This window comes from Salmo salar, chromosome ssa03, assembly GCF_905237065.1.
Source record: "Salmo salar chromosome ssa03, Ssal_v3.1, whole genome shotgun sequence".
In the NCBI taxonomy this organism is placed as follows: Eukaryota; Metazoa; Chordata; class Actinopteri; order Salmoniformes; family Salmonidae; genus Salmo; species Salmo salar.
In genome coordinates, this window is record NC_059444.1 from 16,662,004 (window position 1) to 16,686,712 (window position 24,709).

A 24,709-nucleotide genomic window follows, 5' to 3' on the forward strand; every position below is an offset into this window, starting at 1 on the left:
TCTACACTGGACCTGCACAGTACAGGGATAAGGCTGATAAGGCCTGACACAAGACCCAGTAAGGCAGTTATATAACAATAAATAACCAAAGAATTGTGTGCATATCTCGAGGTCGTGAATAGAGCTCAAAGAAGACTGAGAATCTATGACTAGGTACAGAAAATACCCCTGCTCAGGCAAATCCCTAATTTGACTGCAATTACTCTGAGGCTACAGTATCATTGTTTAATCAAGCAATGTGTGCTCATGTTATAAGAGTATTTTTTCACTGTCATGCTCAAAATTCTTTCAACAATTATTGAGGTTTTGAAGTGTTTCTGTGTGTTTGAATGCTCTACATGTGCTCAGTGGGCACAACATGGGAGAAAGAGATATGAAACAGATGATGTCCTACCTGAAGTTGTCCAATACGAAACACCCATTTTACTTTCCTGTTTCAAGCTGTTTTGCTACATTGTGGCCTGCTGAACATGACCCATGCCTGTCCTGTGTGTCGTGTCTCTGTGAAGAGGGCAGCATGTACGAGGAGAGCATAGGGAATGAGGGCAGCGTCTGTAGCGACAAAGCCTTTTTCAGACATAGTGAATGCAGGGTTAGGTATTTAATGTATTTTTTTATAAATACCCTACCATCCCAACCCTAATTGGAGTAAACTAAAGGACAACACTACTTCTACCGCTACTTACAGCTATTTTTGCTCACACCTACGGTACCTGTAGTTAAATAATGAGACAGTATATACTCTACATTCCTAATTTCCTCTTGCTTCAAGTGCAAGTATTTCATGTCTTTATTGAAGGAGCAGATTGTTTTTTGTTGGTCTGTTTTTCAGTCTAAGTGACAGAATTAAAAAGCCATTTTGGGCTGACCAATGTAGACATTTTCAAATACATGCATCTTAAAAGGTTTATGTCACGACATGTAGATCTGAAATCTTTTGGACATCAGAGCAATGTCGAGGAAATCCTATTTAAGCTAGGACAGGATATTCATATGATAGGTAAGATATATAAAACCTCTATCCAACTGACAATCTCTTAGAAAAAAATATGAACTATTGGAACCAAGACTTAAAAAGAACAGATATTGGCACAAAATGGAGGGAATGTTGGAATATACACTGAGTGTACAAAACATTAAGAACACCTGCTCTTTCCATGACATAGACTGACCAGGTGAATCCAGGGGAAATCTATGATCCCTTATTGATGTCACTTGTTAAATCCACTTCAATCAGTGTAGATGAAGGGGAGGAGACTGGTTAAAGAAGGACTTTTACGCCTTGAGACATGGATTGTGTATGTGTGCCATTCAGAGGGTGAATGGGCAAGTCAAAAGATGTAAGTGATTTTGAACAGGATATGGTAGTAGGTGCCAGGTGCACCGGTTTATGTCAGGAATTGGAACGCTGCTGGGTTTTTCATGCCCAACAGTTTCTTGTGTGTATCAAACTCCATCTATCTTGACACAACTGTGGTAGGCATTGAAGTCAACATGGCCGAGCGTCTCTGTGGAACGGTTTTGACAACTTGTAGAGTCAACGCTCCGACAAATTGAAACTGGGGGGGGGGGGTGTTCCTAATGTTTGGTAAACTCTGTGTATCTAACGCAATTACAGTTAACGATAAATGTACGCTTAATTTCTATTATACCCCCTTTCCCTTTTCAGAGTACAGCATGGCAAAGACCCTCACAGCGGCACTGAGGGTGGCAGAGGAGGCCATCGACGAGGCCATCAACAAGGCAGAGGGATACACCGACAATCAGGTAACATATTCTGTGGCGGTCAGTCGGTCAGTCTGCCTGTCACTCATATGACTCAGAGGTGACAGGGAGAAAGTAAGACTGCTGAAGATTGATTCCACTTTGCAGTACAAGATTTGTATTCCTTCTAGTTTGCTGAAATGCAGATCATTCATATACAATTCCATTTACTTTGTACTGCCCTAACTAAACAAACCCACTTCTATGTTATTGTCCATTTAGATATTTTAGCATGCAGTAGTACTGCAACCTCTTGTAACAGACTAGCCGAGCACTGACACAGTCATCTTCTGCACCTAATCACTCCTTTAATCTGTAAAATCTTGCATATCCAAAACCACCTTTAAAAACTGTTTACAGGATCTTATTATTTTATATTTATCGACTGTCTATCTGACTTCGCTGTTGTTCTCTCCAGGATATGCAGAGCGAAGCAAGGTATTTGCGGGACCACAGGGAGGAGCTGATTGAGGAGCTGGCCACAACCATCGTACAGAAAGTAAGTACCATTTAATTTAATTTCAATTCAATTAAACTCAACTCAACTCAATTCCATCCTAGATCATCCAGCGGAGGAAGAACCTGGTTGAGATGAACCCAGACTGTGACCTGGACAGGCCCCCAGGCAACCAGAGTGGTGAAAAGCCTTTGGCTTCAAGCTGCCCCACCTCCCAGCCCCAGATCACCACATCAGTCCACGCCAAGGTATGGAGCGTAAGGTGGTTCAGGGAACTACGCTTATGTGATCAGTAACCTTGCCTAGGCTTCAGTTCAGAGGGCTAACACAGTAGTGTGGTGTGCAGATGACCCAGGTGGCCGAACCTCGATAGCCAGGCTTCTTCATGTTCGTTCAGAAAGCAGAATGATAAACGAGACTATGGTTTTCCCAACATGAAGACTTGTGTTGGCTGATGACCAGGCTTTAGCTTAGCAGGCTAACATTGTTAAAAACCCAGTCTGTCACATAAGACCAGAACATAATACAGTTTATGGAGTGTGACTTGGTTGGTTATCTTTACCTCTCTTTACCCATATTTAAGTGTGTGTATTTACCTCGGCGGTTTCGCTCTGCCTCCCTTCTGGATGATAACGTTGTGATGCAGTGCTCCGGGGTTTCCCAGGACTCTCAGCAGGGGCTGAAGGAGGAGGGAGGAGCGGCAAGGTTGGCCAGCTGGAAGAGTATTGACCGCCTGGATAACTCCAGTAAGAGCCTACTGGCCACTGCAATTTACTATTCACACACATCTTTACAAAATGTCTTTAGTACACACACCTTAAGTAGTAAGTTTCAGATTTACCTGTTGATGATGTCATCTAGCTAGAGACTGGTGGCTAACGGCTTCCTCCTTTGTGGTTGTGTGGTTGTGTGGTTGTGTGGTTGTGTGGTTGTGTGGTTGTGTGTGTGTGTGTGTGTGTGTGTGTGTGTGTGTGTGTGTGTGTGTGTGTGTGTGTGTGTGTGTGTGTGTGTGTGTGTGTGTGTGTGTGTGTGTGTGTGTGTGTGTGTGTATGTCTGTCTGTGGTGAATGCCACGCAATCCACACAATTCTGTGTGTGTGGCATCTGTCTACCCTGGTGTGTGTGAGGTGCATTCTCAGTGCTGAAGAGCCCTGACGGAAACTGGATCGCCTTGGAGAGCACCCAGCTGTCTCAGCCCAGCCTGCTGACCAAGAGGAAGTCGTTGGTATTCAGTGTCCTGGAGTGGGAATTCGGTGTGATATCCGCCTACGACGAAATGGGCTCTTACGACACCGAGGGGGCCTGGGACGCTGCCTTGCTGGAGATACGCAGGAAGATGACCTCCAACGCCAACAACAACCAGGGGTCAGAGGCTCCAGACGCCCAGGCCTCTGCTGGCCAGCAACCCAGCATCCCATCACCCTCGCTGGGTCACCACGCCAGCACGAACACCCTCAACTTTGAGTCTGAGGTAGGAGAAGGTCAGGTTGGGGGTCAAGGGTCGAAGCTCCAGAAGCTTCATCTCACCTACATGAAGAGAGAAAGAGATTGGGAGGAGGAGAGGTTATGGCATATGGAAGTGGAGATGGAGGGAGGAAGAGTGGAAGACAGGGATTTGGAGGAGTAGAGTCAACACTTATCAATCTGGCTAGTCAGGTCAGAGGCACTGAAGATGAGTTGGACAGAGTAGGAGGAGGAACGGGAGGAAGAGAGGATGGAGGAGAGAGCTGGAGAGAGGGAGGGAGAAGGAGGAGAGGAGCTGACCATCAAGATGCATATGCTGGCTAGCCAATTCACACAGTTGTCATCAACAGAGGACGAGCTTGACCAAGTGGGTCTCAGCGATGGAGAGATGGAGGAGAAGAGAGAAAGAGAGAGGGAGGGAGAGAAGGAAGAGCTGACATCCAAACTGTGTAGACTGGCTAGACAAGTCGATGCCACACAGTTTTCATCCATAGAGGATGATCTGGATAGAGCGGGTTTCGATGGTGGAGAGATGGAGAAAGAGAGGGAGGAGAGAGAAGGAGGAGGAGAGAGGTAGGAGATAGTCGCGGAGGCTCTGTGGGAGATGAAGGGAGATAAAGTGGAACTGATCTCCAAGTTGAGAGAACTGGCGAACATTAGCGCCTCCCAATTTTCGGCTAACAGGAGGAGGAGAGAGCAGAGAGGAGTGTAGGAGACTTAACTAAGTTGTGACAGAGTGGGTCAGAGAGAGATGAGGAGAAATGGGGGGAAAGTGGCATGGAGAAAGACGGGGAGAGATAGAGAGGAGGAGGGGACAGTTGGAGATGGAGAAGCCCTGGCACATGGGAGTGATGGTGGTGGAGGGGAGGAGGATGATGAACGAGAAGAGGAGTGATAGAATCAGCGAGCTAGATGTGAGACTGTTTGACTTTGAGGATGAGAGTGAGAAAGACAGAGAGCTGTAACACGAAGAGACAGACACAAAGGTAGAGGAAGAGGAAGAGAAAGAGGGAAACGACGGTACAGAGGATGATGGAGATGATGTTTGAAGGAAAGAAAGAGGCTAGGCGAAGCAGAGAGAAAGGTGGAAGGTGGGATGGGAGAGGCAGCAGTGGGAGGACAAGAGCGAGAAAGAACAGAAAGTGTGGACACTGTGGAAGAATGTGCTATTTGATAACATCACTTGCAGCCTAGTGAACACACTGGGTGGAATGGAGGTAGAGATGGATGGAGAGATGGTGATGGACCTAGACAGAAAAGAGAGAGGAGAGGAAAATAATAACATAAAAGTTGGAGAAAAATAGTTAAAGATAGATTAATATCTAATGAATAAGATGCTAATGCTAGAACAGCTATCAGGCAGATTTGGAACTTTGCATAAGACAGGAGTCAAACCTGGAGAAAGGGTGTCCCCTGTGTTCAGGAGGAGATACTGAATTTAAGAAACAAAGGACCTAGCTTTACCTCTAGAGATACAGTATATGGCTATGTAATTCTTCTGACATTTCTAACCTGAAAGCAACTAACAGCTGTAACACTAACTATGTGCTTGCTACTCTAGACCCTTTTACTTTCCCTTACTTGTCTTTTCCTTTCTCTTCCTCTGTCCTTCCTTGTTCCATTGCTTCATGTTAGGATAGTCCTAATGACAAGGGCCTAGAAAACACACTCCAGTTCCTTTCTGATTTGCTACAGCAGGTGACATCACAAACTAACTGATATCTTGACCTTTACCAAGAGCAACTGGGATAGCGCTATGAATCCAATTAATCAACCATCAATCAACCAATCAATCAAACACTATTTATTTCTCTTCGTTCTTTGGCTTTTCTCTGCTCGTTTAAAACTGTTATTCTCACATTAATGGATGTGTTACACAAAAAAACAGAAGGCTTTTGGGGATTGCCTAAAAGTTGTGTTAATCCAAACGTGTGTGTGTGTGTGTGTGTGTGTGTGTGTGTGTGTGTGTGTGTGTGTGTGTGTGTGTGTGTGTGTGTGTGTGTGTGTGTGTGTAGAGGTACTCGGAGGTGTCACTGCACAGTATCACCACTGAGGTGCTGAAGGTGTTAAACGCGACAGAGGACCGACTTCAGGGGGTGGAGGGAGATGACTGCACCCCTTCACTGTCCCCCAACACTGACACAAAGAGGCTGAACAAACAACTCAGCAGACTGGAGGAGAATGTCTGTCTGTCTGTCTGTCTGTCTGTCTGTCTGTCTGTCTGTCTGTCTGTTCGTTCTTTCAACATACAGTGCATTCTGAAAGTATTTAGACCCCTTGACTTTTTCTACATTTTGTTATGTTACAGCCTTATTCTAAAATTGATTAAATAGTTTTCCCCCTCATCAATCTACACACAATATCCCATAATGACAAACCAAAAAAAGTTGTTGTTTAAAAAAAATAAAAAATACACAACTGAAATAAAACGTTTTCAGACCCTTTACTCAGTACTTTGTTGAAGCACCTTTGGCGGCGATTACAACCTCGAATCTTCTTAGGTATGATGCTTCAAGCTTGGCAGATCTGTATTTGTGGAGTTTCTCCCGTTCTTCTCTGAAGATCCTCTCAAGCTCCGTCAGGTTGGATGGGGAGCGTCACTGCACAGCTATATTCATGTCTCTACAGAGATGTTCGATCGGGTTCAAGTTGGGGCTCTGGCTGGGCCACTCAAGGACGTTCAGAGACTTGTCCCAAAGCCGCTCCTACGTTGTCTTGCCTCTCCTACGTTGTCTTGGCTTTGTGCTTAGGGTCTTTGTCCTGTTGTAAGGGGAACCTTTGCCCCAGTCTAAGGTCCTGAGGAAGGTTCTCCCATCTCCACAGAGGAACTCTGGAGCTCTGTTAGAGTGATCATCGGGTTCTTTGTCACACCCCTGACCAAGGCCCTTCTCCCCCGATTTGCTCAGTTTGATCATGCAGCCAGCTCTAGGAAAGGTCTTGGTGGTTCCAAACTTCTTCCATTTAAGAATGATGGAGGCTGGGGTCACCCGAGTGGCGCAGCGGTGCAAGGCACTGCGTCGCAGTACTAGAGGCGTCACTACAGACCGGGGTTCAATCCCGGGCTGTATCACAACAGGATTTTGTCGATGCACAGATCTTGGGAAGGGTACCAAAACATTTTTTTGCAGCATTTAAAGGTGGTACAAAAGTTACATAAATAAATGATGGAGGCCATTGTGTTCTTGGGGCCCTTCAATGCTGAAAAAAAAAAAATTGGTACACTTCCGCAGATCTGTGCCAACGGACAATTCCGTCAACCTCTTGGCTTGGTTTTTTCTCTGATATGCATTGTCAACTGTGGGACCTTAAATAGACAGGTGTGTGCCTTTCCAAATGATGTTCAATCAATTGAATTTACCACAGGTGGACTCCAATAAAGTTGTAGAAACATATCAACGACGATCAATGGAAACAGGACGCACATGAGCTCAATTTCGAGTCTCATAGCAAAGGGTCTGAATACTTATGTAAATAAGGTATTTCTGTTTTTTAAAACCTGTCTTCACTTTGTCATTATGGGGTATTGTGTGTAGATTGATGAGGGATTTTTTTTTTCATCCATTTTAGAATAAGGCTGTAACGTAACAAAATGTGGGTCAAGGGGTCTGAATACCTTCCGAATGCACTGTATCTTACGTTCATTGTGGGTTTAAGAATGGTGTGTGATGCTAACCCTTGTTAATGTTATACAACTGAAATGACCACAGTCTGTCTGTGCAAACTGAACTGTGCCCACCAGGTGTACGTAGTGGCGGGCACGGCTTACGGTTTGGAAGCGGAGCTTGGCGACCTGGAGGAGTGTGCCCGGGCCGTCGGAGGTGCCACCTCAGACCTGGAGCTGTCCTACCTGGAGGAGCAGGTGGCAACGGCTTCCGCCCAGGTGCAGCAGTCTGACCTCCAGGTTTGTGTTCAAGTCTGGACGTCCTCTGTGTCTCATACGGAGCATTCAGATAGTATTCATAACATTTTGTTGTGTTACAGCCGGAATTTAAAATTGATCAAATTGAGATTTTTTTGACTCTGGCCTTAACACAATACCCCATAATGTCAAATTGGAATGTATTTCCATTTTTTTTTACAAATGAATTAAAAATGAAAAGCTGAAATGTCTTGGGTCAGTAAGTATTCAACCCCTTTGTCATGACAAGCCTAAATACACTACATGACTAAAAGTATGTGGACATCAATTTCCACATTATTCATTACAATATTTAGTTGAGGTGTAGGGTTTAGTGAATGATTTGTCCCAAATACAATGCTTTTAGTTTTGGAAATATTTAGGACTAACTTATTCATTGACACCAATTCTGAAACTAACTGCAGCTCTTTGTTAAATGTTGCAGTCATTTCAGTCACTGTTGTAGCTGACATGTATAGTGTTGAGTCATCCACATACATAGACACACTGGCTTTACTCAAAGCCAGTGAGTGGTGTGTCATTAGTAAAGATTGAGAACAGTAAAGGGCCTAAACAGCTGCCCTGGGGAATTCCTGATTCTACCTGGATTATGTTGGAGAGGCTTTCATTAAAGAAGTTCTGTTGGACAGGCAACTCTTTATCCACAATATAGCAGGGGGTGTAAAACCATAACACATCAGTTTTTCCAGCAGCAGACTATGATCGATAATGTCAAAAGCCGCACTGAAGTCTAACAAAACAGCCCCCACAATCTTTTTATCATCAATTTCTCTGCCAATCATCAGTCATTTGTGTAAGTGCCATGCTTGTTGAATGTCCTTCCCTATAAAGCATGCTAAAAGTCGGTTGTCAATTTGTTTACAGTAAAATAGCATTGTATCTGGTCAAACACCATTCTTTCCAGAAGTTTACTAAAGGTTGGTAACAGGCTGATTGGTCAGGTATAGGAGCCAGGAAAGGGGGCTTTACTATTCTTGGGTGGCGGAATGACTTTTGCTTCCCTCCAGGCCTGAGGGCACACACTTTCTTAAAAGGCTTAAATTGAGGATATGGCAAATAGGAGTGGCAATATCATCCGCTATTATCCTCAGTAATTTTCCATCCAGGTTGTCAGACCTCGTGGCTTGTCATTGTTGATAGACAACAATAATTGTTTCACCTCTTCCACACTCACTTTATGGAATTCAAAAGGTCAATGCTTGTTTTTCATAATTTGGTCAGATATACTGGGATGTGTAGTGTCAGCGTTTGTTGCTGTCATGTCATGCCTACATTTGCTAATCTTGCCAATAAAAAAAGAATTACAATAGTTGACAGTATCAGATGAATGAGGCATCTGATTCAATTAATGATTCAATGAATTCAATAAATGATGGAGCTGAGTTAGCTTTTTTTCAAAAAGTAATTTAAGGTGCTCCAAAGCTTTTTACTATCATTCTTTATATAATTTATTTGTATTTCATAGTATAGTTTTTTTCCCTTTTTATTTCGTTTAGTCACATGATTTCTCAATTTGCAGTACGTTTGACAATCGGCTGTGCTGCCAGACTTATTTGCCATTCCTTTTTCCTCATCTCTCTCAACCATTCAATGTTTCAATTCCTCATCAATCCATGGGGATTTAACCATTTTTACAGTCACTTTCTTAATGGGTGCATGCTTATTAGTAACTGGAATAAGCAATTTCATGAATATGTCAAGTGCAGTGTTGGGTTGCTCTTTATTACACACCGCAGACCAGCAAATATTATTTACATCCTCAACATTAGAATCACTAAAAACGTATTGTATAACCTCTTATACACTATATTAGGCCAAGCCTTTGAAACTTAGATATGGCTACTATATTGTGATCACTACATCCTATGGATTTGAATACTGTTTTAGAGCAGATATCTGCAGCATTAGTAAAGATGTGAGCAATACGTGTTGATGATTTAATTCCTGTGCTGTTTGTAACTACCCTGGTAGGTTGACTGACAACCTGATCCAGGTTGCAGGCACTGGTTACAGTTTGATGTTTTTTCTTGAGTGGGCAGCTTGATGATAGCCAGTCAATATTTAAATCACCCAGAAAATATATTTCTCTGTTGATATCACATACATTATCAAGCATTTCACACATATTATCCAGTTCCTTATCAACAAGAAGACAGTGAATGTTCCTAAATGGCCAAGGACCGTTTTGATGTAAATCTACTTGAAAATCGATGGCAAGACCTGAAAATGTTTGTCTAGCAATAATCAGATTTGGAAAAAGTGTTAAACAAATCAACATATATTTTATATTTGAGATTATTCAAACTCTTGATTAACACTTGTTTGGTTACTACATGATTCCATAAGTGTTATTTCATAGTTTTGATGTCTTCACTATTATTTTACAATGTTGAAAATAGTAAAAATAAAGACAAACCCTTGAATGAGTAGGTGTGTCCAAACTTTTGACTGGTACTGTACATCATAACAACTGTAGCAGTGAATAAATAAATGTCCATTGGGGTGGAGGCAGAGTAAAGACTGTTGAGGGGGTGGGGGGGACACTTACTATAGTCATTTTGTATTTTTTAATTAATAACTTCTTACGATGGGAATGTGCTCTTAATGACAGATTGTTAAAATGAGGTGAAATCAAAATACTGTATATCTTTTTTTTCTTACCCACCATAACAATTTCAATTATATCACTGCCAAATTTTTGGGTTGGTTTCCCCAAAAATGTATCTCCGTTGATAAATACATAAAGAGCGATTTAAGAATCCTCTTCAGGGCCAAACTATGGCATATGCCGAATTAGGAACCACTTTGGCCACCCACTTTGGCCACCCTGCAAACTGCAAATGTCATAGCCATGCATTTCTGGAGTGGTCAGGTATTATATGTATGTACAGTACATGTATTTGAAATACATTTTACATAAAGTTAAATATATTTACATTTATTTTTTTTTCGTATAAGAATGCAAGATTTTTGACCCGAGCCCATTGTGGCATTTCAGACGCAGTCTTTTGCTTTGAAAAATGGAGAAAGCGGGTGATTTTACCTGGGATTTTACTGTGGTATGGTGAAATTAGAATTAGAAAATTGTATGTGTTTCTATGTTTGAATGTTGGTGATTGTCACATAATGAAAAATATAAAATAAAATGTTTGAAAGAAAGAATTAGAAAGTGGTCCTTATGTTTGACATAAAAACATACACATTAAATTGTGCTTCTTAAGTCCTTTTAAGTTGATCTGAGTCAGATAATCTGAATATTTCTACTTTGTTGTAGGTGTCGGAAATCGCAGCCAGGATCGCAGCTCTGAAGATCGCAGGTCTCAACGTGGTCCCACAGAACCGCTTCTCTAAGCCCCAAGAACAGCCTAAGGTACTGGACCAGACCAGGCCACTTAGGACTAAGACTAGGAGGTTTTCCTGGTCAGCAGTTTGGGGTCAGGAAAAACTCCTGGTCCCTACTTGTCACTCACTACCAGCGTTTAACAAACACATACCTTGTGATTTTCTAACAAACTAATTAAGTGTCACGTGACTCTCTGCAGCCACAAACATTGGACTCTTCACGGCAAACGAGGAGGCGGCTACCTGCTCCACCCTTGAAGGGTTAGATATACATATTATATATGCCATATATAGGTAACTGCCAAAATAAAGGAAACACCAACATAAAGTGTCTTAGTATGCCATTGGGCCACCACGAACCAGAACAGCTTCAGTGCACCTTGGCATAGATTCTACAAGTGTCTGGAACTCTATTGTTGGGATACGACACCATTCTTCCATGAGAAATTCCATAATTTGGTGTTTTGTTGATGGTGGTGGAAAACGCTGTCACGGGCCGCTCCAGAATTTCCAGTAAGTGTTCAATTGGGTTGAGATCTGGTGACTGAGATGGCCATGGGATATGGCCTACATGTTCATCAAACTATTCAGTGACCACTCGTGCCCTGTGGATGGGGGCATTGTCATCCTATGGGGGCATAGACATGGTAGCCAAATAATGGCCTGCCCAGCATTTTTATACATGACCCTAAACATGATAGGATATTAATAGCTTAATTAACTCAGGAACCACAGCTGTGTGGAAGCAAATGCTTTCAATATACTTTGTGTCCCTCATTCAAGTTTTTCCATTATTTTGGCAAGATAGTCACACATTTACTAGAATCACATTAGTTATTGTATTCAATAGAGTGTGTGTGGTCTCATGTTGTTCTGTATTTTGACCCACATGCCTTATCTCTTCTCAGATAAAGAAACCTAAGCCGGACTGACCGGGCATGTTGACCACTGCCATGGCCCTTTGACTCCCCCCACACCAGTGCCTTGAGCCCCTTGTCCAGTCAGGACGGTGCCATCAGTGTCCAGTAAGGGGGTTGCTACCCTGCCACTAAGACACTACAGAGTACAGACTGACAGTTTTACCACTACTTCTGGCACTGTGGATAAAGACAAGAGTTGTACATTTCTTAATAATGAGAGATCGTAGCTACATACTTTATGTACATTTGAAATGGATTAAGTTAAGAAACAAAGCAGTTTTTATAGAATCTTTATCTTAAATATGCTGTTGAGTGAAATGTCAATCATCTCTTTGTTATTGGACCTTTCAACCAATCGGTGACCAGAGCCATTTTTTATATAGCTTAATGAGAACGTTGTTATGACAATGGAGATGTAACTCTAACAGATGTGTGGCTATTGTCTGAAAGGCAAGCTATGATTTATACTACCGCTTGTTTTAACATGTTTTTAACAGTTAACCTATTTGATAAATATTTATAAAAGACACTGGTCTATCAATGTTGTGGGAACAATCATTACATAAAAGAGACAATTATTGAAATACGTGCAAAATAACATTCCTAATATCAATAAAACAATCAGCAGTGATTTGTCTTATACTGTATTAATTATCTGTTGAATATGGGTCATACAGAATATTATACTTTCAGGTCGACAGAAAGTCTCATATGGTTGTTAATTCTTTATAACCTTCTGCATCTAATGTATGAATTTACATTGTAAATTATGTACAATAAAATAAAAATTGTATTACTTTTGGCTTATCATTGTGCTCCTACAGATAGATGTTTCACTGTGTAGGCTACCTGTAGATGTCCTCCACTATTACAATTGTATGAACAAAGTCATGAACTAAAGCCATGAAGTAATCAATCTTGAGATTCATGCACACACAGAGCTTGCCTAACCTTACAGTTTAAGGAGTTGGAAAAATAAGTTTGTTTGGGTTTTTGAGCCGAGGAAGTGGCACCAGTGTCTGACATTCCTCCTGTCCTGATGGAGCCTGGGACCTGCACACAGGAGGAAGATCTCAATTGCATACTCCTCGCGTCCTCTTTCCCGCCCCTCCAATGGGGTTTTGAGAAGGAGATGAGAAGAGAGGACACGAGGAGTATGCAATTGAAATCTTCCCAGGGCTTCTTACTAGAGAAGTAAAGGCCATCTTTATGGAAAAAGACTTCAACAGTTCGTTGGCTGCATTTAGACCGGCAGCCCAATTCTAATCTTTTTTTTCTTCACTAAATTGGCCAATCGACCAATCAGATCAACGCTGAAAAATATTTGATGTGGAAAGATCTGATTTGATTGGTCAAAAGACCAATTAGTGGAAAATATATCAGAATTGGGCTTCCTGTCTAAACACAACCTTTATGTTCCAATGAGTGCTTCCAAGAGCATCTAACATCCACTTGTTTCACCCAAGCAGTGCTCTTGCCTTTGTTTTCCATAGACATTCAACAGCATCCTTCCTCCATAACCTGCACATAGGCCTGCATTTAGTAAACACTACTAAATGACCTGAGAGGTATAGGTTAATTCATCTGTCCAGTTTAATGTATTATGTGTCCTGTCCTCTGCAATCACAGCATTCTCACACAAATCACAAATGTTTCAAATGTCATGAAAATGACAGCAGGTTAAGCATATGTACATTAGAGAATCATCAGAACATTGTTCAAGATTGTCCTGTAGCTGTCGTTGAGTTTAGTCATTCTGAGTAGACCTGAGATTCTCCTGAGACCCTGCCATTTCCATCACCAGTCAGCTGTAGCACTGCATTCCACCAGGAAAAACTAAACCTGGTCAACATGCTGATGACATTCTTAGCTTATATATTTAATTGTTTTTTAAATCAGCTAGTTTTTCTTCCTCAGCAGCTCTGAACCTTGACGTTTTTACGTGCTAAATAAAAGGCCATCTGTTAGTTCAAGGAATTCCACTTCCACGGTAGAACTGAAGAAGGCTGAAACATGTTGGTTTTTAACAAAAAATAAGCTTTTTTCCCCCACAAACTTCCATTTGTCCTCTAAGTGTCTGAATACGGTCTCTTACAAATCCAGCCTGTTCCTTTATTCATGCACTTTAGTTGGAATGCAAGGTAACGAAAGTATACATTCTCCTTCCACAGTATAAAAGGTCCGGTCAGCAATGGTCTGACAGGAACCGTTCTCTTTGGTTGGGGACGATGAAGCCATCCTTGCTGTCCATGAAGCTCTCCCTGCGGTCGTGGCCGGTGATGACGAAGGTGTGTTTGGGGTCGATCACCACCAGATCGTCCTTCTCCAGCCCTGGATCCTCCACCTCGGCATACGCAGGGTTCCCTGAGCTGCGACAGAACCTCATCTTCATGGCTGGCCAGTGTGCGGGCCGCCTCTGTGGAAAGCACAGGTAGAAGAACTGAAAGGAGATTTGTGCTAAACAAAATGTATTAAAGGAACTTCCCTAAAATGTGTAACTACTCCATATAGGCATAAACAATGTCTGATGTTGTCTGATGAAGGTCTTCAATTACCTAAATGTCACAATGTGTTAAGCCTTAACAAAATACATTAAATTAGATGTACTCTCAGTGACTTCCTTGACCAAATCAAGGTGTAAATAAAGACATACACATCTTTGTGAGTGCCAGCCAGGCTAGCAGGGGGCAATAGGCCTACTTACCTCTATGAAGAATAGGCTGGCGCTTGAGGTTGGGTGGTTGTACATGTACACCGTTGCTATGACGGCTGCTGCCATGGTGATCATGACCAGCGAGATGCCCACCAGGAGACCAGTCTGCAAGCGCACCTCTCTCTGCTCCTCCTCTGGCTCGTCCACCTCAGCAGCTGGAGGGGGACAAGTAACAAACGTTACCTAACGTTGTAGGAATCTTCACTGTTTGCTGGGCTGTCGCTCATATCTGGGTCAAAATAATATTTGTTTTAATAAAAATGCTTTAGGTGTGTTTTATGTAGCTTGCCAGTGTAATGAAACCAATATAATAGTCTCAAAAGTGTAAACTGCCTATCGTGATCATCATGTATTATTCATGAGAATGTTGGAACCATGCAAGAGATTGGCAACCACTTACGTGATTCTTTTTCTGTGTGCAGGGAAATCTTAGTGTCATCTGAAAGAAAAAAATACATATGGATGAGTGAGGGCCCAATTAAATCAAAACTGGTCACCAGCTTTCTGAGGCAAGTCAGAAGCCTGTAGTTTATGGTTATCCCAGAGCCATATAGGCATGTACTGTATGCGTTCATAAACAGCATACGATGAGAACATACCTTCCAGTCTGACATAGACAGATACCTAGTGAGAGGCATCATTCAGCAAATAAGATCCTCGTGTGCAGTATGGTGCCAGTGTGTAGTATTTGTCATTGCGTTGTATAAGCGGCTGCACAATGATCTGACAGCAGGCTGGGAAATAGCTGCAGACCGGACCCTCGTCATCTCTACATCCCTGAGCAGCTAGAGCAAACACAAACCACAGCCCAACTCCCATTCTACATCCTTCTACCTGAAGTGTGCATTTGTTCACTTCCAAGTGTGCACTTGTTCACTTCCCATCAAGGGTCTCAAAGCATTGGATTGTGTAAGCAGGAATGAACTAGAATGTGTTTCTACTCTATTTCTTGCACCACTTTTGTCTTTTAAAATATGAAGTCATTGTAAACCCACGAGGGTTTGGTAAATGTTAAGTAATTGTAAACCCACGAGGGCTTGGTAAATGTTAAGTAACTGTAAACCCATGAGGGCTTGGTAAATGTTAAGTAATTGTAAACCCACGAGGGCTTGGTAAATGTTAAGTAACTGTAAACCCACGAGGGCTTGGTAAATGTTAAGTAACTGTAAACCCACGAGGGCTTGGTAAATGTTAAGTCATTGTAAACCCACGAGGGCTTGGTAAATGTTAAGTAATTGTAAAAGGGCTTGGTAAATGTCACTCACTCATCCTAGCATCCCCATCACACCAAATGGTAATTGTGTTTTGATAAAAAGGACAGGTAGTGGTACTACTACTTACCCACCGTAGGAGCACTGGTGAAGGGGAGGGCAGTGGTGACAGTGGTGCTGGGTCTGGCTCTGGTTGTAGTAGTGGTAGTGGTAGTGGTGGTAGAGGAGGTAGTTGTGGTGATGGAGGTGGTAGTCCGCTGTTGCACTGTTCTTGTCACGGTAACTGGAGTGGTTGTAGTGTGAGCGTTAGGCACATTGTAAGGTGTTGTGGTGTTGGTGTGAACCATCTGAACACAGCTCTGGTTTTTCCCCTGTGAAATCAAGACAACGTGAATTAGTTTCCAGTTTTGAATGAGTTTCCTTGAGGCAGAAGAATACTAATGAAGTGAATAGTGAACTGTTCAATACCGCTTCAGGACAGCCCTTATCTACCCAGTCCTGACGATGCCGGTCGAAGCCACTGGAACACCTGTTAGAAATAACAGAACAGAACAACCATTAGGACACAACATGGTGCTGATTTGGAAGAGATAGGTTGTTACATTTCTCTTTGAACTCTTGTCACAGCGAAATTCCACTTTATGCATTCTGTACCTACAAATGGCAATAACAAACTTGACCTGGACTTTTACCTGTGCAGTCTGCTGCACCAGCTGCAGTTGAAGCCGATCTCAGATGACACACAAGGTCCACAGCTGGAGAATTGAAGACAAGCTGAGAGAAAAAAAAATGAGATCCTAGTACACCAAAAGTTGCTCTAGCCCAGCACAAATCATTACCATAGATCTGACTGTAAAGAACCCTGTAGACTTAAGCCCCGTTTATGCCTGGTTCTAACATGTGTCCTTTGCCCTGATTCTGATTGTGCCAACATTTTTGGACAGGTGTAGACGGTTAAAAGACTGATTGTGATCAGATCTTCCTGAACACCTCCAAAGGTAGTCAGGGACCCACTGTGTCTGGATATCTTACAAGTGTATTTGGATCTGGAGAGTGAAACCATTCAAATCATCAATATACGGCCCTCTAAAACCATTGACAGGTGGCTCAAATGACTTATGGCATCAATATACAGTATGTCTTAAAATAAATAAATATTATTTTGAAAGAATACCTGTCAAATGATTTACATACAGGGAGAGACCAGGAAATCGGGTCAAAATGTGGACACAGTGGAGAGATAAGAGACACATTTTAACACTATGTGTAGACGCATGTCTGAAAATGTGGGCACAATCAGAATGTGGACAAGATCAGGACACAGGACACGTTAGAACAAGGTATAAACGGGGCTATAAACTTACTGGGCAGAGGAAGCATCTCAACCACTGTAGAGTTGGCGATCTTGGACTTGAGGATGTCCACTTTGTGGTACTCATAGATGGTCCTCCTGCGAACATCTGGCATAATGAGAAGGTGGTCAATGGTGGTCAGACTGCAGGCAGATCTAATCTTACTGGAGGACCAGGGATTCGGGTGGGGGGGGGGGCACACAGAGACACTCAGTAGAGTAGTGAAGTATGATGGTACTCACTGGGTATCTGCTCAATCTCATGAAGCACCACAAATGCGTCTGAGAGGCCCACTTTGACAGGATGGTTCACTGACCTGATCTCAGTGATGTCAATGGGAACCTACACACAGGACAATGAGGTATACACATTCATTACAATTAAAGCTAATGGCAAATAGCTCTACTTCTCTAGAATAAGTAATAGTTAGCGAGGAAGAGGAGTGTCACCTCTTTGTAGGCGAAGACGATGCGTCCGTCGCTGTGCAGAGCGGTCTGGAAGGTAAATGGGCCTTGACTGACACTGTCCTGCAGGTGAACCTGATCCCACTGGACTACCAAGGCTGTACCTAAAGGACAGACAGAGAAACACACACAGGCTGGTTAGAACCACCAAGGCTGTGCTTGATACACAAAGACAGTAGCTATGTTAACTCACTGCACATGGATAAAGTTAGTTGTCCTTGACTTTTCTAGAAAACCTTTGATTGACTGAGCAGGGCTTAACATCTATGGAGACAGAATTGCCTGTTTGGCTCTATGTCTATATGTCTTACCATTGTCAAAGTAACTGATGGTGGAGTTTGTGGACATACTGGGGTCAAAGTTGGCCATCAGAGGGGCGATGTACTGAGTGGCCGTCAGCATCCTGTGGATGACATCTCCTGTGTAGATGAAACCTTATGGAGGGGGTGCGCGTGCGCACACACACACACACACACACACACACACACACACACACACACACACACACACACACACACACACACACACACACACACACACACACACACACACACACCTCTTATTTCAGGAAGTGATGGTGGAGGTCCCTTATAATGGTGGTAGTCTCTCACATATTCATTCTCATTCGTCCGAGTTTGACGTACCACCAGTTGCCACTGTGATTTCTCTCAGTATGTGACCATAGAACGGGAAGTCAAACGACAGATGAACACTCTGAAAGGAGAAATGAAAGGAGAAAAAAACACAAAAACAAAGATGAGTTTCAGTGACAAGACAAGGTGACACAAGGCATGAGTGATCATCACTGATATTGTAGAAGTCATACAGGTAGCAGTCGGTTCCTGATAAATACAAGAGCTAGGTGCTGACTTGTCATGACAGCATCCACTAAACAGGAGCATGCCCTTATCCTTGATGGTTTGATATGCCCTGCCCTAAGGCTGCGTACCGCTGCTTGTCTGTGTGTGTTGGACAGCAGGCCGTGGATCTTCCCCTTCCCTGGGTCCAGCTGATCTATGTCCACCCACAGATATTTACCAGCAGTCTCTGTAGCCCCGTAGATCTTAGATGTGTAGTAGCTATGGTTCATGTCCTGGGATAAACAACATTCATGTTAGCATTCAGTGTTTCCTGGCATAAACAACATTCATGTTAGCATTCAGTGTTTCCTGGCATAAACAACATTCATGTTAGCATTCAGTGTTTCCTGGGATAAACAACATTCATGTTAGCATTCAGTGTTTCCTGGGATAAACAACATTCATGTTAGCATTCAGTGTTTCCTGGGATAAACAACATTCATGTTAGCATTCAGTGTTTCCTGGGATAAACAACATTCATGTTAGCATTCAGTGTTTCCTGGCATAAACAACATTCATGTTAGCATTCAGTGTTTCCTGGCATAAACAACATTCATGTTAGCATTCAGTGTTTCCTGGCATAAACAACATTCATGTTAGCATTCAGTGTTTCCTGGGATAAACAACATTCATGTTAGCATTCAGTGTTTCCTGGCATAAACAACATTTATGTTAGCATTCAGTGTTTCCTGGCATAAACAACATTCATGTTAGCATTCAGTGTTTCCTGGGATAAACAACATTCACGTTAGAATTCAGTGTTTCCCAACCCTGTTGTAGCCCTTGACAAACACACCTCTTCAACTCATTGAGGTCTTGAATCAGGTGTGCTTGTCCAGGGTTACAATAAACATGTGTACTATTGGGGGTACTGGAGGACCAAGGTTGGGAAACAAGTCCTGAATATGTGCTGAACAATGAGAGATCATTTCAGGCTTGATTCTGACAGTGAGATATAGAATGTGTAGAGTTCTATATCATGCCGATATGACAGAACAAGAAATGTTATTAAACATGACAGGGTCCTAACTTTTCCTAAACACCAGACCTGTCCAGGAAACACCCTGGGGTCTAATTAACTAGGGCTCAGACTTTATTACTGTCCTGGTCATGTCAGGAAAAATCCTGGCCCTTAAAATTGTTGTTGTTGTTCCTACTTCAGTCTGGGAGCTGTTGTCATGTCTCTCCTCAGTCAGTAGGTCATCCTGGTCCTTGTAGTGGCCGTGGCGGTCGTCACTGGCCCAGCTCGGGGCCCCCGGCCTGGGGGTGGCCAGCCACCTCCTCCACCTCTGGCTGGAGGATCCCTGGTCCCCAGACACACTCCCCAGACCTAGACCAAACAAAAACACATTCAGATACATGAGGTGTGCTTGATTTAGCCTAATACAATGGAACCAATGCAAACCACCCTGAATTCCGGTCAAGCTAAATCAAGCGTACACTTCAAAGTATTTGACACATAATGTATTTGATCCAGATCTGACTCTCCTCTAGAGAGGGCCAACCCCTGCACACCAGGATGGGAGACCCCTGAGGAGAGTAGAAGGGGCTCCCTATGACATAGTGTGCTGGTTACGTTTCATCTCACCAGTGTTTGAAAAGGGCCCAGGAATCTCCCATGTGAGGGTGACAATGACATGTGGAACGTCTTCAGACAGTCATTGGAACTAAACCCATCTTTATATACTAGCCTACGTTTGCCTGTCTGTCGGTGTCAACATGTGACAGACACAAACAGCATACTAACCTCTCTTCCCTGGGAAAAACAAACATCCACCATCCCTCAATCATCCTGCCAGGGACAGCATTGCATCTAAACTCCCCCCTCTTTTCGCAGGAGAGAGTGAAAGGCTGCCGCACATTCTTCACGCTGGCAGGCCCAACCCAGAGGTTATGGGGCAGTTATGATGGAGGAAGACATGTTGTGAGTCTCATAGAGCATGTCACATAGTGTTCTACTATCATCAGCAGACTTAGAAGTGTTATTGTGGTTGGGAGACATATAGAACACCTAAAAGAAACCGGTTTAATGAGCAATCTGCAGTTCAAACAATAAGAAAGCGGGCACCCCGCCACTGATTTGGTAAATAGCTTAAGGATGGGGCTGGAGAAATGTAGCCACTGTCAAATTCTTAGACAGAGCTATAGATGCAAGGACTGACCAACCATGAGATCAAATGTACAGTTTTAGTCTTGTTTTGAGGCTATGTAGTGTTTGTTTACAATGACTTTGCTTACAAACACTAGAGTAAAACAAGCTTCTATTTTGGGTTCTGATGGAGTGTGAAAATTGAACTAAGCTCATGAGGCGTTTATAAGTTATATTCCTCAAGAATCCATGGGTATATAAATTAATGTCGCAATTAGTTATTGCCCCTTTAATAAGCCATGAACTGACACTAATAGCAGTAATAAACCTACATGCATGTCAGCAAAGTGACATTTATGTAGCAAGTCCACTTATAGCAAGTAAGTTATCTTATCTCCTCTTATCTTAGGAAAGTCCCTTGGGAAGTATTCTATTGTATGCCAGAGAACTGTGTCCACTCTCTAAGGATTCAGTCCCTTGGGATGTATTCTATTGTATGCCAGAGAACTGTGTCCACTCTCTAAGGATTCAGTCCCTTGGGAAGTATTCTATTGTATGCCAGAGAACTGTGTCCACTCTCTAAGGATTCAGTCCCTTGGGATGTATTCTATTGTATGCCAGAGAACTGTGTCCACTCTCTAAGGATTCAGTCCCTTGGGAAGTATTCTATTGTATGCCAGAGAACTGTGTCCACTCTCTAAGGATTCAGTCCCTTGGGAAGTATTCTATTGTATGCCAGAGAACTGTGTCCACTCTCTAAGGATTCAGTATTGCAGTGATGTAGCCTATCACAGCATTTTATCCTGTACATTTATGGTCTAATGTTTACAGTAATTCCTTCAATATTTTGATTTATTTAAAAGGTAAATAACTTGCCAAAACATTAAGGCTATATAGAAATCTTAGTGCACATGGCTGAGCTTCAAAACACAAAACACACCAAAGAGAATTGAAGAACAATAATGACTCACCACTGGCGGGCATCAATTCCACATGAGTTATTTGATACTGGAAAACGATAAATATTCCGGTGATAAATGTGAGAGTCTTCGTCATCATCAGTTCCTAAGTCTCTTTATTCCCTTTTAAATACCCAAAGCACACTATCAAATAGAAACCTCAGTTGGACAACTTTTCATCTGCGCAAGGTCCTTTTGGTTTGAAGTATCAAGGCGATACTATTCCGTCAGAATGTTGTCCACTTCTCAAACAAAAACGCAGAGCAAGGTATGAAATAAAATCCAGTAGTTGCATTTTTAACATAAAATACTAAACATTTCAATAGCAATACTTCCCGTCGCCGGGAAATGCCCATTTAACAAGAATTCAAATTGGCTAAATCTATTCGGCTTGGAAAGGTTGTGTGATCACTTGATAGGGCTAAGTAAGTCTAAGATAATAAGTATGTTGACAATGACTTGAGTGCGATGCTGAAGTTATTATTGTCTCTCTCCCTCTTGCATGGTCATCTCCGTTTTAATTAGTTGAGAGTGGAGACAGTGCATAAGCGCTGGAAACTTTGTACACACGCACCAAAACAGTGAGTCTCTCTCTCTCTCTCTCTCTCTCTCTCTCTCTCTCTCTCTCTCTCTGTCTGTCTGTCTGTCTGTCTGTCTGTCTGTCTGTGTACTGTGTGTGTGTGTTTTCTCACCTGCATGAGAGCGAGTTCCTGTGAGAATTCCGTGGATTGGATGAGTGTGACATGTCTCACAAGGCTAAAAGTGCTTTCCAACCTCAGGGTGTGTGTGTGTGTGTGAGAGAGAGAGAGAGAGAGAGAGAGAGAGAGGAGAGAGAGAGAGAGAGAGAGAGAGAGAGAGAGAGAGAGGAAGAGGAAGAGGAAGAGGGAGAGATTACTCTGTGGGGCAGTGCAAGCACACTGTACTCCACTTACTCTACTTCATTTAGTCTAATGATGTGTGAAATTAGACAGACCTATCATATTGAATTGCCACTGAAGGCATTTCATATCAGTTTATCTTCATAAGCAATGCAGCTTGTTTTGCATTGACAAAAGAGCCCCATGGTGTACTAATACACCCTGTGAAACATATGGTATTGATTGGGCTGGGAAAATAGTTCCTGCCGTCAGAAGATGCGTCCTTGGTAACATGAGTGAATGTGAGTATACTCCAGAGGCCAAGTTTCAAAGCCGTTTTTACAATACATAACGAAGCATCTGTAATTGGTTAAGGGTTCCTCTTCTTCCTCTTCTAAGCCCTGGCACGCAACAGAGATTATGTTTGTTCTTAATGGAAAAGAAAGGAGGGGACCATACTGTACTTGTTCCCACAGACAAACACAGGGCCTCTTCGCTATCCTGTATCTCATTAATACTGAATTCCAACCTTATAAAGTTGTCTTATAAAGTTGTCTTATAAAGTCGTACATTAGTGTTTCTGGACATGGACAGTCTGGCTTTATACCGTAGCTGTCAAGATAAAACATATTACATCAATATAGCTCAGTTATCCAGGCTAGTACAGTGGATTTATCGTTACCTATGCTACTACAGTGGATTTATCATTACCCATGCTACTACAGTGGATTTATCACTACCCATGCTCCTACAGTGGATTTATCATTACCCATGCTACTACAGTGGATTTATCATTACCCATGCTACTACAGTGGATTTATCACTACCCATGCTCCTACAGTGGATTTATCATTACCCATGCTACTACAGTGGATTTATCATTACCCATGCTACTACAGTGGAGTTATCATTACCCATGCTACTACAGTGGAGTTATCATTACCCATGCTACTACAGTGGAGTTAACATTACCCATGCTACTACAGTGGATTTATCGTTACCCATGCTACTACAGTGGAGTTATCATTACCCATGCTACTACAGTGGAGTTATCATTACCCATGCTACTACAGTGGAGTTATCGTTACCCATGCTACTACAGTGGATTTATCATTACCCATGCTACTACAGTGGATTTATCGTTACCCATGCTACTACAGTGGAGTTATCATTACCCATGCTACTACAGTGGAGTTATCATTACCCATGCTACTACAGTGGAGTTATCATTACCCATGCTACTACAGTGGAGTTATCATTACCCATGCTACTACAGTGGAGTTATCATTACCCATGCTACTACAGTGGAGTTATCATTACCCATGCTACTACAGTGGATTTATCGTTACCCATGCTACTACAGTGGATTTATCATTACCCATGCTACTACAGTGGATTTATCACTACCCATGCTACTACAGTGGAGTTATCATTACCCATGCTACTACAGTGGAGTTATCATTACCCATGCTACTACAGTGGAGTTATCATTACCCATGCTACTACAGTGGAGTTATCGCTACCCATGCTACTACAGTGGGTTTATCACTACCCATGCTACTACAGTGGATTTATCGTTACCCATGCTACTACAGTGGAGTTATCGTTACCCATGCTACTACAGTGGAGTTATCATTACCCATGCTACTACAGTGGAGTTATCGCTACCCATGCTACTACAGTGGAGTTATCGTTACCCATGCTACTACAGTGGAGTTATCGTTACCCATGCTACTACAGTGGATTTATCACTACCCATGCTACTACAGTGGAGTTATCGTTACCCATGCTACTACAGTGGAGTTATCATTACCCATGCTACTACAGTGGAGTTATCGCTACCCATGCTACTACAGTGGAGTTATCGTTACCCATGCTACTACAGTGGATTTATCACTACCCATGCTACTACAGTGGAGTTATCATTACCCATGCTACTACAGTGGAGTTATCGCTACCCATGCTACTACAGTGGAGTTATCGCTACCCATGCTACTACAGTGGAGTTATCGTTGACACTATTTTTGTTGTGATTCAGTAAATATACTACCCAGATATGAATGGATTGGTGCTTCTGCTCCATTTGTTGCCACAAGATAATTAAGCATGGGCTTACTAGACTATGTGACTGAAATCTCAAACTGCCAAATACTGTGCATACACACAAGTCTATACAAAGTATTGATTGATACACACTAACATTATATGTGGTTTATCATGTGTTTATATTGTGTATAATTTCAATGTGTTACACCCCGTTAAATACATGTGGTTCAATGTGCAGTAATAATAAAACACAAGTTCTTAATCCTCAGCCATAGTTTCAGAATCAGACAACC

General features: G+C 42.5%; 2 protein-coding genes across 3 annotated transcripts in view; one reads left to right on the forward strand and one right to left on the reverse strand.

The window, feature by feature from the left end:
* Window positions 1-12,364, forward strand: part of LOC106599092 (rab effector MyRIP) — a 17,726-nt gene extending 5,362 nt beyond the window's left edge. The window contains exons 2-11 of the mRNA XM_045716019.1: window positions 1,670-1,767; window positions 2,183-2,263; window positions 2,326-2,469; window positions 2,868-2,967; window positions 3,360-3,691; window positions 5,700-5,936; window positions 7,370-7,585; window positions 10,878-10,973; window positions 11,146-11,206; window positions 11,854-12,364. Of these exons, the coding sequence (XP_045571975.1) occupies window positions 1,670-1,767; window positions 2,183-2,263; window positions 2,326-2,469; window positions 2,868-2,967; window positions 3,360-3,691; window positions 5,700-5,936; window positions 7,370-7,585; window positions 10,878-10,973; window positions 11,146-11,206; window positions 11,854-11,867 (1,379 nt within the window). The 3' untranslated portion in view covers window positions 11,868-12,364. The remainder of the gene's footprint in view (window positions 1-1,669; window positions 1,768-2,182; window positions 2,264-2,325; window positions 2,470-2,867; window positions 2,968-3,359; window positions 3,692-5,699; window positions 5,937-7,369; window positions 7,586-10,877; window positions 10,974-11,145; window positions 11,207-11,853) is intronic.
* Window positions 12,365-13,439: 1,075 nt separating this feature from the next.
* LOC106599090 (plexin domain-containing protein 2) lies at window positions 13,440-22,103 on the reverse strand. Of its 2 annotated transcripts, none has more exons than XM_014190152.2 (14): window positions 21,526-22,100; window positions 19,623-19,795; window positions 18,555-18,698; window positions 18,250-18,319; window positions 17,917-18,039; window positions 17,591-17,709; window positions 17,384-17,483; window positions 17,154-17,249; window positions 16,482-16,563; window positions 16,258-16,318; window positions 15,920-16,160; window positions 14,979-15,017; window positions 14,570-14,733; window positions 13,440-14,281 (listed from the first exon to the last, which is right to left on the reverse strand). In XM_014190152.2, exons 1-14 carry the CDS (start codon window positions 21,611-21,613, stop codon window positions 14,051-14,053), a joined length of 1,731 nt encoding a protein of 576 aa, XP_014045627.1. In that variant the 5' UTR covers window positions 21,614-22,100; the 3' UTR covers window positions 13,440-14,050. The 2 variants fall into 2 exon arrangements, 1 of the variants encoding a protein (XP_014045627.1); XR_001327358.2 differs by having other exon boundaries at window positions 14,153-14,281; window positions 15,924-16,160; window positions 21,526-22,103.
* Between the last annotated feature and the right edge of the window lie 2,606 nt (window positions 22,104-24,709).

Excerpts from the sequence above, each read along its gene's own strand:
- LOC106599090 (XM_014190152.2), bottom strand. The coding sequence starts at position 21,613 with ATGATGACGAAGACTCTCACATTTATCACCGGAATATTTATCGTTTTC. Across the intron at positions 18,040-18,249 it reads AATCACAGTGGCAACTGGTG|GTTTCATCTACACAGGAGAT; the intron begins GTACGTCAAACT and ends CCCCTCCATAAG. Across the intron at positions 17,484-17,590 it reads TCGTCTTCGCCTACAAAGAG|GTTCCCATTGACATCACTGA; the intron begins GTGACACTCCTC and ends TCCTGTGTGTAG.